At 37.3% G+C, this 15,875-nt stretch overlaps 1 protein-coding gene across 5 annotated transcripts in view; it reads right to left on the bottom strand.

Moving 5' to 3' along the window:
- The window catches only part of LOC126298722 (uncharacterized), a 355,049-nt gene that overhangs the window by 189,439 nt on the left and 149,735 nt on the right, over positions 1–15,875 (bottom strand). For 3 of the 5 annotated variants that reach the window (XM_049990151.1, XM_049990149.1, XM_049990150.1), the window contains exon 2: positions 3,434–3,629. In XM_049990151.1, the coding sequence (XP_049846108.1) occupies positions 3,434–3,579 (146 nt within the window). In that variant the 5' untranslated portion in view covers positions 3,580–3,629. Of the gene's footprint in view, positions 1–3,433; positions 3,630–4,344; positions 4,372–15,875 lie in introns of those variants that run through there. The other 2 variants (XR_007552658.1, XM_049990148.1) reach the window with 1 other exon arrangement.

Below are 15,875 nucleotides of genomic sequence, written 5' to 3'. Positions count from 1 at the left end.
TAGCGCACCATGACACCGAGGGAGTTTTTATGAATTTTTGTATCAACTTCATGACTGAAGAAGTTAGCACGATCCCTGCTCCATGAGACACACGATATTCCACTAGCACACCACACAGTGGTCACTGACCAGTCCCTAGCTAAGGAACTCTTGAGTTCACCAAATCCAAACTCAGTCATGTAAGACTGAGTTTCTGAGAAGTTCACCATTTTGCAACACACAGCAGGTGTATAAGGCTATGGACATGGCGAGCATTACCCAATCTTTTGGAAAGTGCACAAGCTCACATACACAACTTGAACTGTACCACTGAGCAGGCATAAATATCTAAGAACTAGATTTTACAAACAGCAATGTATGTCTACCAATTGGTGTTATAGAATTCTCAGACTGAGAAAGGTTAAGTATTGTGTAGACTCTTGGGGCATCATTACACTGCTGTATGTGCTACATATTTACATATAATGTGACAGCTTGAGAATTATATGGCTATAGGCCTATAAGAATATAACAGAAAAAGTCCTTTAAGTAGGCAATTTCACAGAATTAGAGTCTTGGAAATCTTCTGACTGAGTGTTGGGTGCTAAAATGGGAAAAGGAAGTTATCTGTTTCACTGCAAATAAAGGACTCCCTATCTCTTCACAAGAAACATGTAAAAATGTACAAACATTATATTTCATGTCATTAAGACTTTCCTGACATAATGACTTGTCAGATTTTGCAGCCAGATGCTAAAATCAACATGACAGTATGCTTCAGCAGTTGACATATGTAAAATATGACAAATATGTAAAAGTTTACAACAATTATATTTCTTGTCAAAACACTTTCCTGGCATAATGACTTGTCGTATTTTGCAGTCAGATGCTAAAATCAACCTGACATTATACTTCAGCAGTTGACATATGCACCATCTTCAGATGAGACACTGTAGCAGAGTTTTACTGAACTGATGCAAATCTGGCTAAAATATGAAGTTATATAAATTTTAGGATCTATCAGAAAACCTAGCAATAATACTACAATATGTGCCATCTTCTGAAGATGGGTTATACCTCAAATTAGTTACATGTAAATGAAATTGTATTGTGCTTCTACATTTCATTAGAGTCTTTGATAATGAATCGCTTGTTGGCGATTTCCATCCCCTATCACATCATCTTTAAGACTGGAATTACCACATACCGATGTGATGAAAACACGAGTGGCTGCATTTTCTAGCATAAAGTTGGTTAATGGTAACTGATTAGGCTTATGTCTGTCCAACCACTACAAGTACTCTGAAAAACTGGAATACTCATAACATGCAATATTTGTTTGTTTCTAAATGGAATTCATGAATAGATGTGGAGTAAATATGAAATGCTCTGTGATTTACAATCAACAACTTCAACAGCCTTTTTACAGTGGATATGCTGCAAATGCTTAACTAAGTATGCGATCCCTTCTACTTAGCTGTGTTATATGCCCAGCAGGCCTCAAACTGTTGCTGAACTTATAGAAAGGCAGCAGACTGAAAAATTTATGGATCCTGCATTAAACACACTAATGGAATGTGAAGAAGCCCTAATATGTAGTAAAACTGGAACCATCCTCTGCCAAACACTTCACAGTGGTTGCCAGAGTATGGATGCGGATGCAAATAGAAAGATCTCATACACTGAAAACTCAGTTTTAAATTACAGACTACTGAGCCCATGAGAATGTTTAGAACATGGATTTTGAGTGCTTGCAATATTTTCACATTTTTCATAGAAAGATTAATATGGAATCATCCAAAATGGATTACACTGACAATCTGTGCTGTTTTAGACAATTTCCTCAGAAATAACACTGGGACCTAATACACCCTGGGTGCAATACTGGACAAGGATGATTTAGAAGACGCAAATGTTATTGGAGGAGGATTGAGAGATGAGTAAAATCAATGAAGTTAGCTTGCAGGTATAATCCCCAGAACCACCAATAATCTTGCTCTCTCAACTCCTACAGTTATTTTTAAATGGTAGCACTTATCTTCAATAAACTTCAAGTCAGCATCATTCTCTCCTCCCAGGTCTCAGACAACTTTCAGCTGTTTGAATACTGCTCTGTGCATTTGCCACAGAACTAACAGTTCTCAGTATTCTTCTAAAGTCAGAAACTTTACTGACATGAATATTTTGTTACTCAGGGAAGATGACATGACTCCTTCTAAGCATCAGAACTCAGTGTATTCATGTGGTGAGTCGATACATGACTCTTAGTCGCGGACTGTGTTGTCCCCAGCTTGACTCGTGGAGGCATTCGACTCAATGCAACCTGAGCCCAGCCACACTAGAGCGTCAAATATTTAGAAGCCATTACAGGTAACCAAATAGGCTTGCGTTATGAGTGTATTGTTTATTTGCAATGCCTCAAGTAGCCAACAGTAAAATATTTCAATAATCAGTTGCTCCCTTAGTCACCATCTTCTCTTAAAAAGTTATTGCATATAAAAGCTGCAACTCTCATCAGTAGGCAACATTTCTTGTAAGATTGCACCTGCTCATGAAACACACACATTTTTTTAAAGTTCATCAAATATCAAAATGTTTTCCCTGTCTCCTGCACTGTTAAAATGTGAACTGTATTACAACACATTTAATTCCTGTCATTTCTGCTAATTAATATATTATCATGAAGATATAATATTTAAGTATGTTTTAAATTACAAATCTAGTTATATCAGTGTCCTGTGAAACACAGAATAAGCCACAAAACAACAAACACAATTAAGTTTTGTGAGATAATCTGAGGTGTACACTGCCTCCTGTCTCAAGGAGCATCATGCAGTGATTAAATAAGTCAAACCAAATACTACTTTTGTGACAGAGGATTATCACAGGAAGCATAATACATTTGCAACATCATAAACTAGTGTACATGGGGTTACATATTTTTCTTAACATCTTAGCAACAGCTTCTTCATTGTGAAGCTACAGTCATACCAAATGTTGTTAAGACAAAACCAAAACAACTAGGGGATAGATAACAACTGTCATCAAAACACAGTCCAGGGACATTAACATAACAAGACATCTCAAAAGGCCAGAACAAAGTGTTCTTGGTGTATTTTCAGAAACACTATGTCCTAGGATGTTTAAGAGTATGAAATTGTTTCCACCATCAGAGTACATTGCTTTCAACAAACTGCCATAGTGCTAAGCTGAAGTGGTATTCACAATAGAATTACAGAATGTACTGTATATCAAAGAACATTCACTTTTATATAATCTCTTCGATATCTGTAATCAGTTACCTCACTACCAGTGTGTCATCAGCTGTCTTTAATCTAATAAACATGACACTAGAAAGACATTTCAATAGCTGATTGTTTACAAGTTCACTAATTTAACAACAGAAAATAAACTGGGTTGCCAATGCCAGACATGCTGCATAAAAAAAACTCACCCATTTTTGTCAAATGCTGAAAAGCAAGCATCCATCTTCTCGTTATCACCTGCTGGATTATAGTGCCCAAGACACAAATCAATAGGATCATCATGTACTGCATTACTCTCCATGGAAACACTGTTTATTTGGTCCATAAACGCCATGGCAAAGTCGAATGAAATTGGCGTCGCCAAGTGCAATAATTGTTCACACACTGCAACAGCAACACACTATTTTATTGTGAAATCAGTAACCGGTAACTGCGCGCACTAACAACACTATACATATATTGAGACTAAGCGCTTCTCTTATCCGAGACTGGCACGTCTCACATAATCTGAAACTTCCCGACAAAGCGAGAGAAAATTTCATCACAACGATTTAAGGTAAGGGGAATCCCATGCTTCCGTGCTCAATAGCCGCTTATTAAATGCAGCATTTTTCGCAAGACAAAAAAAGCAAGAAATACAAACAACCATAACCTAGAAGTAATAGATTTCTAGTGAGCTGCGTGTATACAAGACACCAAAGCAAACGCGAACAGCGTACTTCATTTGCAAAAAATTAAAGAAAGGATAGTATTGCAGACGATTTTCAAGAAGGCATTAATGTCATGCGCGCACAAAAACACACACTACACTGCCATACGACATAAGCCTCCACAAAAAATGCCAAGCTCATATATGGAATTCTATCAATATTTTCATTGTTTAAGTTGCTAGAATCCTTAGATATGATGCATGCCGTCACGAATCACGGGCGATTCCCAACTACAATTTATTTTGTGCCGCCAATTTCTAGCTGTCATTTCCCTTTCATGTGTAATATAGTACAAATAATAACAGAGGCATCCATTAGTTAGGTGGACTGGAGTGTTCTGAAGATCTGTCGCTAATTTTCTTGCAAATAACACCTATTTCAAAACATACTTCGCGCTACACCACCAATGATTTGGATTTCATCAGAAACGTAACAGCGATGCTGTATAAGCCTCTGAGGCGCGCTTTTCGAATTGGGCACAAGATACTGTATACTGTATAGTAGAAGTACTAGCGTAAAATTTATTCGGCCTTGCACTAAAAATCCACCTCCTCACTCAACTCACAAACTGAAACAACAACAAAAAAATGGCAACAGACACTTTCTTGAGAAAAACTCATCTACTTGGTATACGTCTTGTTTACGTACGTATTTTGATTCAGGAAGATTTTCTTGTTAGGGAAATGTCTTTCATTCGTAATTTAACGTCGTTTTACAGTGCATACGCAGACTGAGACGAATTAAACATGTAGTTTGTTTGTGAAAGTTTGATTGATTTTTTATTGGTTCACTTTTCATAGGACACAAATTGTACAAGTGATATTGGACAGGTCAAAATGTGGATATAGTTATACTTAGTACAAGCAAAATAAATATTCAGATTAAAAATAGGTACGTATTCTTACAATCTAAGTTCAACATTAGCTGTTTAAGATACGTTTATATTTACATATTCAGAAGTTCTTTTGATTTTATTAATTTGATTGATTTTATTTTGTGTTCCATAGGTCTAACTGTGTTGGTTTCACAAGGATGTGGAACGAGTCAGTTTTTTACAAATACCATATGATGATCTTGTAGCATATACAGACATTTGAGTACGTAATTATATAAAAGTTTATACAGTAAATTCTTTGAGCAGCAATACAGAAAAAAGACGATACATATTTTCTTAGGATCATTAAAGCAATACGGAAAAACAGATACAGAGCACACACAAACACACATTCTTAGTGGCATTATGTCAACTTGTATCATAGAATATTAAAAGTTTACAATTTATTTATTTAAAAATTCATCTGGACTGTAAAAAGCTTATTCTAGCAGAAATATTTTTAGTGCTTTCTCAAAGTTACTCTTGCTATGAATCTCTGTCTTTATTTCAGGAGGAAGAGCATTAAAGAGTTTTGTTCCAGTGTAGTGGACACCCTTTTGCGCGAAGCTCAAATTTCTATGCTCATTGTGTATGTCATTCTTCCTCCGTGTGTTATGTTCAGGATAATTACTGTTTGGTTGAAATATATCTATATTTTTACAGACAAAACACACGAGAGAAAAAAATATAGTGGCATGTAGTTGTGCATATTTTAAGTTTTTGAAAGCTATTTCCACACAAGTCTCTTGGGCGCAATCCACATATAACTCTTAAAGCTCGATTCTGAGCAATGAACATTTTTCTTGCTAATGGCTCTTTGCTCCAAAAAATTATGCCATATTCAACTAGAGTGAAAGTAGCCATAGTATGCCACTTTTGTAGTGTTAGGTTCAACACATATAGTGACAACCAGTAAAGCATATGTAGCAGAGCTAAGCCTCTTACAGCGATCTATAAAATGCGAAGACCAGTCCATTTTCTTGTCAATGTTCACTCTATGAAATTTTGTTGTTTCCATTCTTTCTACTGGCTGATTACCACATGTCGCACTTATCTCTCTCTCTCTCTCTCTCTCTCTCTTTCTGTTTTTGTACAGAACTGAATAAATCTGGTCTTACTGGAATTTAATGAGAGACCATTCCCCTTGAACGTATTAACCACATCTGAGAGTGTGTGATTAAAGGATTCCCCAAGATTACTATATGTTCTACTCTACTCATAAAAATTGTGGTCGTATCATCAGCAAATAACGTAAATTTACACGGCAGGCTTGTACATGATGGTAGGTCATTCCGGGAAATCAGGAATAATAGCGGCCAAAGAATTGGGGCCTGAGGCGCTCCACATGTAATGGAATTCCATTCAGAACATGAGGAGTCATTATATACTCCACCTGAGCTACTGAAGACACCTTTTTGTTTTTTGTCTTGGAGAGACGACTGTAGCCAGTTGCCTGCAACACCACTTATTCCTACTAATTTTGATTTTTGCAAGAGAATCTGGTGATAAACACAGTCAAACGCTTTAGGCAAATCACAGAAGACACCAATTACTAGCATTTTTTCATTAATGGTTTAGGGACTTCATTTACAAGTGCATAGATTGCCTCTTCTGTTGAACAGCCCTTTCGAAAGCCAAATTGGTTCTTGCTGAGAACTTCATTCTTCATGAGATGATCTGTAATTATTACATGTCGTAGCTTTTCTAGAATTTTAGATAAATCTGTCAGCTAGAGGTAGGTTGATAGTTCGTTAGTTAGTTAGTTCAGTTTTGTCGTCCTTTCTGCACAGGGGCTTCACAATGGCATACTTAAGTCCACTGGGAACAACGCCTTTCTGAAGGGAAGCATTGAAAATATGACAGAGAATATCCCTCATCCAGACACAAGAATATTTCAATAAATTACTAGAAAAATTATCAACCCCTACAGGGCATGATAATTTTTTTAAATTTCATCTACACTAGCAGGATTAAGGTGCATTTCTGAAATTGTGTTTGAATATACAGCTTGACAAAGAGCTATAGCTTCATCAACATTGGGCTTGCAACCAATCTGTTGAGTTACTGATAGGAAATGTTTATTAAAAATCTCAACCACACTTTTGGGGTTTTCTACTAGGGTAGAGGGTTCATCAAACCACCTTCACAATTCTCTACTATTCCAATCTCGTATAGTGCGCAGAAGGAATGAACACCTTGCTCTTGCCATAGGAGCTCTGATTCCCCTTATTTTATCTTGGTGATAGTTCCTCCCTATGTACGTTGGTGACAACAAAATATTGTCGCATTCGGAGGAGAAAGTTGGTGATTGGAAATTCGTGAGAGGAATCCGTTGCAGCGAAAAACGCCTTTGTCTTAACGATTTCCAGCCCAAATCCTGTATCATTTCTGTGACACTCTCTCCCATATTTCGCGATAATATAAAGCGTGCTGCCTTTCTTTGAACTTATTTTTAGAATTATATATTTTCTTCTAATAATAAAGGGCTTTTGATTTCTGTATTAGTTTCTTTACAATTCTATGGTATAATCTATAGTGTTCCCATTTTTCTACACCTTTAGATAATCTTATTGCAGCATAAGTTTCCCTTTTGGTTTTACATGACTGTTTTATACCTTTTGTAATCCAAGGCTTACTTACAGAATTGGACGCACTGTTTCTGATCCATATCTTTCGAAATATTTTTCAAAAAGAGCACAGAATTCAATTTGTAAAACAGTTAAGTTCAGTATCAACACTATCATGGCTACATATTAAAGACCAATCCAAATGCTGCAACCTATGGTTGAAAGTTTCTTTTGCCTCTTTGCTCATTAGTCTTATGAATTTTCATTGAGGAAATTGTTTTTTGAACAGATTAACATCATAAAGAGTGAGAATTTGTCCATAATGATATGAAAGTCCACTTATAACCTGCCTGACATTCTCATGTCTAATTACATCTAAAAAAATGTTGTCTATCATAGTTCGAGACTCGGATGTAATTCTTGTTGTGAAGTTTATTACCAATATCAGATTAAATAAGGTCATCACAATCTCAAAGTCAATTTTATTCTTCTTTTCTGTCATAAAGTTTATATTGAAATCACCTACAATTACAATACCCTTTGTTTTTGCAAGTAACCCTGACAGCAGGAGTTCCATTATATGTCGAAACGTTTTTATGTCACTTGAAGTATAGAAACAGCAATTTATTAGGAATGCTTTATTTTTGTATTAAATATTGTATGCATATAAATGTTTACTTCCTCTGGTATCGTATGTCTTACCATGTTGCATGGCACTACCTCTGATAATTTTAAGTTAGTAAAATATCCTTCTACAGATCACCTAACAGCATCACCAGCGTATTTATAGAAAAACAGAACATGCTGTTGGATATATCTACAGGGAGGAAATGGTTGCATTATGACATTGTAATACGTGGAGATCTGAAGGCAGATACTGATGTAACAACACACAAGTGTAGTGTCATTGAGCTGAAAAATCTTCTCACTCAGTGTAATTTACACTTTATCAATAATAGACCTACTAGAGATGAAGCATATCTTGACAACATTTTTATTAGTTTTAAAACTACAGAAGAATTATGTGATGAGACAGTTTTCCCAATTTCAGATCGTGATTCTGTATCCTTAAATTATATAACTCGATTCTCTGTTGATAAGCATAATTATGCAAGGCTTCTTCCAAAAGTTGTTATCACCAAACCAGTCACAAATGATAAAATTGTCAGGTTTTGTAAGTCCCTTGCTGACATAGACTTACTTGGCCAATGTTATGGTGACACACATTATAGTCTATGTAATGATTTATTAGGAAAGCTAATACTTGAAATGATTTTTAAAAGAATTTTTGACACAATTTAATGACAATATTCCCATAAAAATGCAGAAAATTGATAAAGGTTTCAAAAGCAAGGATACAAAAAAAAGGAATTTATGATATACGGAAGAACTAACAAATCTGAGAAACCACGTTATGCTGTTATACAACGTATACAGATGTCTTAAAGCTGACCATTCCAGATTAGTCTACGTTAAATATATGAATTGGTATATAAAAGCCATAATGGAGGCCAAAAAAGAACACAATTGCAGGGGTATTGTGAATTCCACTTCTAAGTGCAAAACCACATGGAAAATAATAAATAGTGTTGCTAAATGACAATCAAATTATTATTATTATTATTATTATTATTATTATTATTATTATTATTATTATTATTAGCATCTGATAGGATGTTGTTCTGGAACAATTTTCAACATGTTTGATGCATAGTGTTTGCCTATTTGTATAGTAATTAATGTGCATTCTTGTTCTGCAGCAATTTGTCTATTTTCAAGAGGTAATCCTTAGTAAATAAGATATTCTCACAAAGTAATAATCATGGAACATTCAGAACACCACCCCCAGCAAAATAAAGTTTATAGTACTCCATTTTTCCGGCCAAAAGTTATTTTTAGAGCACTTTTTCGCTTTCTAAAAATATTTATGTTCTGAGCTGGGTGTTCCCAGAAATTGATCCCATATTGAAACAGTGAGTGGAACTGTGCATAGTTGCTCCAGAAGGTAATATTCTTGGACCCTAGCAGACAAATGTAAGTTTCTACACCTACATCTATACTCTACAAAACACTGTGAGGTGAATGGCAGAGGGTAGATCCCATTGTACCAGTTATTATCGTTTCTTGATGTTCTATTCACATATGGAGTGTGGGGGAATGAATGTTTCAATGCCTGTGTGCGTGCAGTAATAACTTTAATCTTTTCCTAACGATCCCTATGTGAGTAATATGTAGGGGGTTGCGGTATATTCCTAGACTAATCATATAAAACCAGGTATTCAAACTTTGTTAACAGACTTTCTTGTGATAGTTTATGTCTGTCTTTAAGAGTCTTTCCATTCAGATCCTTCAGTATCTCTATGAAACTCTCACATGGATTAAATAAAGCTGTGACCATTCATGCTTGCCTTTCTTTGTGTACATTCAATATACCGTGTTAATTGTATCGGAGCAATGTTCTAGAACCGATAACACTTGTGATTTGTTATAGATCTCCTTTCTACATTGATTGCACTTCCCCTTAATTCTACCAGTCAACCGAATTCTACCACCTGCATTACCCACGAATGAACATATGTGATCATTCCATTTCATATCCCTACAAAGTGGTACATCCAAGTATCTGTATGAGTATAGTCATAAGATACTACTTTTTTTTGCTTTGTGAAGTGCAAAATTCTACATTTCTGAACATTTAAAGCAAGTTGCAAATCTCTACACCACTTTGAAATCTTATCAAGATCTGACTGAATATTTATGCAATTTCCTTCAGATAATACTTCTTTATAGATAACTGTATTATCTGCAAAAAGCCTGATTTTACTATTAATATTATCTATAACATGAACAGCAAGGGCCGCAGCACACTTCCCTGGCGAACACCCTGCAGATGACTCTCCATCAAAGATAACATGCTGCATCCTCCCTAACACAAAGTCGTCACAGATTTCACCTGATACCCCATATTATTGTACTTTTGATATTAAGAGTAGGTGTGGTACTAACCCAAATGCTTTTCAGAAATAAAGAAATACGACAGCTACCTAACTGTCTCGATCCAAAGCTTTTAGTATTCCATGTGAGAAAAGTGCGAGTTGGATTTCATATGATCAATGTTTTCGAAATCCATGCTGGTTGGAGTTGAGAAGGTCATTCTGTTCAAGACACCTCATTATTCTTGAGCTCGAATATGTTTATGATCCTACAACAAATTGATATCAAGGATATTTGATAGTATTTTTGTGGATCACTTCTACTATCCTTCTTGTCGACAGGTGTGACCTGTGCATTTCTCCAAGAACTGAACACAGTTTTTTGTTTGAGGGATCTAGAATAGATTATAGTTAGAAGAGGGGCTAACTCAGCCACAAATTCAGTACAAAATCTGACACGGATTCCATCAGTCCCTGGAGCTCTGTTCAGCTTTAACGATTTCAGCTGTTTCTCAACATCACTGACACCAATACTGATTTTATTCATTTTTCAGTGGTACGATGAGTAACTTGGGGAAATTATCCTAGTTTTCCTTTGTAAAGAAACATTTGAAAATGGAGTTAATCATTTCAGCTTTTGCTTTGCTGCTCTTAATTTCAGTTCCTGTCTCATTCACTAGGAGACTGGACATTAACTTTGGTGCCAATAGCAGCCTTTACATAGACCAGAATTTCTTTGGGTACAGTGAAAGAGCACTTGACAATATTCTCCTAAGGTACTCATTGAAGGCATCATGCATTGCTCTCTTGACAGCCAAACGTGTTTCATTCAGCATCTCTTTATCTGTAGCTCTACATTTTGTTTTACATCTGTTATGCAGTAACCTCTGTTTCTTGAGAAGTTCTTTACAGTGAATGTACCCCATGTAGGTTCCCACATATTGTGAACTCTTCTACTGCGTATGTACCTGACCAATTTATGGTGAACAGTTCTTTCAAACTTGAGTCAGAATTCCTATGTTGAAGGTTTCAAGTTCCGCATTGTAATATGGCACTACTGATTTTTTATATCGTGTACTGAACATACACTCCTGGAAATGGAAAAAAGAACACATTGACACCGGTGTGTCAGACCCACCATACTTGCTCTGGACACTGCGAGAGGGCTGTACAAGCAATGATCACACGCACGGCACAGCGGACACTCCAGGAACCGCGGTGTTGGCCGTCGAATGGCGCTAGCTGCGCAGCATTTGGGCACCGCCGCCGTCAGTGTCAGTCAGTTTGCCGCGGCATACGGAGCTCCATCGCAGTCTTTAACACTGGTAGCATGCCGCGACAGCGTGGACGTGAACCGTATGTGCAGCTGACGGACTTTGAGCGAGGGCGCATAGTGGGCATGCGGGAGGCCGGGTGGACATACCGCCGAATTGCTCAACACGTGGGGCGTGAGGTCTCCACAGTGCATCGATGTTGTCGCCAGTGGTCGGCGGAAGGTGCACGTGCCCGTCGACCTGGGACCGGACCGCAGCGACACACGGATGCACGCCAAGACCGTAGGATCCAACGCAGTGCCGTAGGGGACCGCACCGCCACTTCCCAGCAAATTAGGGACACTGTTGCTCCTGGGGTATCGGCGAGGACCATTCGCAAACCGTCTCCATGAAGCTGGGCTACGGTCCCGCACACCGTTAGGCCGTCTTCCGCTCACGCCCCAACATCGTGCAGCCCGCCTCCAGTGGTATCGCGACAGGCGTGAATGGAGGGACGAATGGAGACGTGTCGTCTTCTGCGATGAGAGTCGCTTCTGCCTTGGTGCCAATGATGGTCGTATGCGTGTTTGGCGCCGTGCAGGTGAGCGCCACAATCAGGACTGCATACGACAGAGGCACACAGGGCCAACACCCGGCATCATGGTGTGGGGAGCGGTCTCCTACACTGGCCGTACACCTCTGGTGATCGTCGAGGGGACACTGAATAGTGTACGGTACATCCAAACCGTCATCGAACCCATCGTTCTACCATTCCTAGACCGGCAAGGGAACTTGCTGTTCCAACAGGACAATGCACGTCCGCATGAATCCCGTGCCACCCAATGTGCTCTAGAAGGTGTAAGTCAACTACCCTGGCCAGCAAGATCTCCGGATCTGTCCCCCATTGAGCATGTTTGGGACTGGATGAAGCGTCGTCTCACGCGATCTGCACGTCCAGCACGAACGCTGGTCCAACTGAGGCGCCAGGTGGAAATGGCATGGCAAGCCGTTCCACAGGACTACATCCAGCATCTCTACGATCGTCTCCATGGGAGAATAGCAGCCTGCATTGCTGCGAAAGGTGGATATACACTGTACTAGTGCCGACATTGTGCATGCTCTGTTGCCTGTGTCTATGTGCCTGTGGTTCTGTCAGTGTGATCATGTGATGTATCTGACCCCAGGAATGTGTCAATAAAGTTTCCCCTTCCTGGGACAATGAATTCACGGTGTTCTTATTTCAATTTCCAGGAGTGTATATACTTTTCTGCTTGTTTTAGTTGTCCATTGTAGTTTGGTAATCATTGTTGTCACAACCACATCATGGTCATTGATACCAGTTTCGATGTGGACATCCTCAAAGAGATATGGTCTATTTGTTGCCATTAGATCCAATATATTTCCATAACGAGTGGGTTTCCTATCTATCTGTTCGAGGTGGTTTACATAGAATGCTTTTGTAAAGTTTCACAGGATGTGTTACCACTCCCACCACTAACAAAACTGTAATTTTCCCAATTAATTGTTGGATAATTAAAGTCTCTGCCGATGGTTACAGTATGACAGGGGAACTTATGTAGAAGTGAACTGAGGTTTTGTCCAAAGCTTTCTGTTAAATCAGGTGATGAGTCTGGTGGGCGATGGAAGGATCCATTCATCATTTTATGCCCATTTCTGATACTGAGTTTTGCCCAAACAATCTCACATGCAGCTTCAATTTCTACCTCCGTGGACATGAGTTTTTTGTCTACTGCGACAAATACACCACCTCCATTTCTCATTTGCCTATCCTTTCTATATGCACTGAAATTTTCCCCGAAAATTTCACAGCTATTAATTTCAGGATTCAGCCAGGTTTCTTTGACAAGTTACTTACTGATAGATCTGCTGACCTGACAGACCCAGGTATTTTGTCACACTTTTCCTAGAGGGTGATATTTTAATCTTGCTTGAATACACATGTGGCTAGATTATAAAACAAATGAAAGTTGACACAGTTTTCTCGATATTTACAATGTATTTGTTTTTGGGGAACCACTCTGAAAGCCTTTCATAGATTCTGTTGTTGACTGCAAGGTTTCTGGGCTGGATCCAATGAGTAAATGCTGGTTTCATCAGCAAATAGAGCAGCTGTTTGGTAACTCTTATATTCACCAAGGTTGTCCACATAAATCAAGATGAGTAACAGTCGTATGATTGAGCACTGAGATACAACATACTTAGATGGTAATTCGCTGGAAATGAAAGAACTGATGCTTCTTTTATTTAGAGTGTTGAACTCATGCTGAATGACCTCTTCTGTCTGCAGTGTTTTAGCTATGAACACAATCAACGACATGCTCCATCTTTTACAGCTTGTATTTCTAATTTCATGAGAAATATTTTGTGATTCAGGACACTGAAGGCTTCTCAAAGTTCTAGAACAATACATACAGCTATTTTATGTTGATCAAAAGAGTTTAAAATGAAGTCTAATAACTCAAAAATTACGGTTTATGTAGAATTACACTTTCTAAAGCCATGTTATTTAATAATAAGAGGTGACTACATATTCACAATACTTATGAGCCTGTCATAAAAAAATTCTAGAGTTTTTGAAGGGAAATTGAACTGTGACACACATTGGTAGTTTGATACTATTACAGAAGCACATTTTTAGCAGCAGTGAAAACTTTTTGCTATTTCCAGAACAGCTGGAAAGGTAAGGTTGAAAATGTTTGCAAATGGTATTGCTATATGATTAGCGCAGGCTTTTAATATGAAATCAGGTACCACATCAGAGCTTAATGATTCAATTTTACTTTTAATTTCATCAAGGTTTGTTTTAAACCATATGTACATTATCGGTTTCAACAAACTACATCGTCGTTTTCATTCACAGCATCTAACCTGGTAGGGTATATAATCTGCAAGATGATTTATTTTACGTAATGGAATGAAGACCTTAAAAAAGTATTAAAAACAACTAAAATTCTATACTATCACACAATTGCAAAGAACATTTAGTATCTAACTGTGCTATACTGACATAAAAACAATCTGACCCTAAATATACAAGGTAAGTAACTTAAATATTTCTTTATATTAGCCCAGTAAGAAGGTGTTCATATACTGACCTACACTATGTAACGTTAAGGATATAGAAAGTGGTCAACAAACCGCTGTTTAATTCAGACTATTTACCCAGTCAATTTACCCAATCCAAAATGGAGGACATTTCATTAACTATAAGTTATAGCAAATTAATGGTTAGTACATATAAGATAAAAAAATTCTTGTATTTGAAATCAACCTGTCCAGTTAAAATTTTATCAGTCTTTTCTCTGTGGAAAATGTATATATTAATATTCTCTAGTAAGTTGAGTCTACATCCCCTTTCTCCCTATGCTACATATACCCATATTTTTCCTGATGTCACCCATCATGTGTTTAGTACATTTTAAATGCAACCCAAAGGCAGTGTTGTTTCACCCATACATATGCTCTCTAAATCTGGTTTTAAATGGTCTACACATCTATCCTATATTCACTGAATTGCAATCAATTTACATACTCCTCACCTATCATACTTGTTTCCAATACAGCTAATATTATGACTTAACTTGTCTTTTAAGAAATTATCTGCCCAGAAAGCTATTTTAATATTATACTTTTTAAACTGCCTATCTATTTTTTCAGAAACCTTGTCTCTATAAGTCATTGAAATATAAGAGCCTTATCTCTTTTATTATGTTTTTCCCCTCTTTCTTTTTACTTTAAATTAAACCTTTATTTTTATTGCATATTTTATCTATAAAATCTCTTTCATATCCACTATCACTAGAAATCTGTCTACAAATTTGTAATTATTTTTTATCTCTATTTGTGGAAGTGGTGTTCTTAATACCTGTAAGTAGAATTTAAAAAGCTTCTTTTGTAATAGGCAGATAAATATAAGTTTGAAGATAGAGCGATTAACCTCACTGGCATTACTTTTACTGAAGAAGAGTTGAAGCTACATCTACATCTACATGTATTCTCTGCAAATCACATTTAATTCCTGGCAGAGGGTTCATCACACCACCTTCAAAATTCTCTATTATTCCAATATCATAAAGTGCGCAGAAAGAATGAACACCTATATCTTCCCACACAAGCTCTGATTTTCCTTATTTTATCATGTTGATCGTTTCTCCCTATGTAGGTCGGCATCAACAAAACATTCTCGCATTTGAAGGAGGAATTTGGTGGTTGAAATTTCGTGAGCAGATTCCAGCGCTATGAAGAACGTCTTTCAAGACAGATAATTTATTA

This window comes from Schistocerca gregaria, chromosome X (assembly GCF_023897955.1).
Source record: "Schistocerca gregaria isolate iqSchGreg1 chromosome X, iqSchGreg1.2, whole genome shotgun sequence".
NCBI classification, from domain to species: domain Eukaryota; kingdom Metazoa; phylum Arthropoda; class Insecta; order Orthoptera; family Acrididae; genus Schistocerca; species Schistocerca gregaria.
The sequence above is the reverse complement of the archived record's forward strand: the minus strand, read 5'-3'. Positions and strand labels throughout refer to the sequence as shown.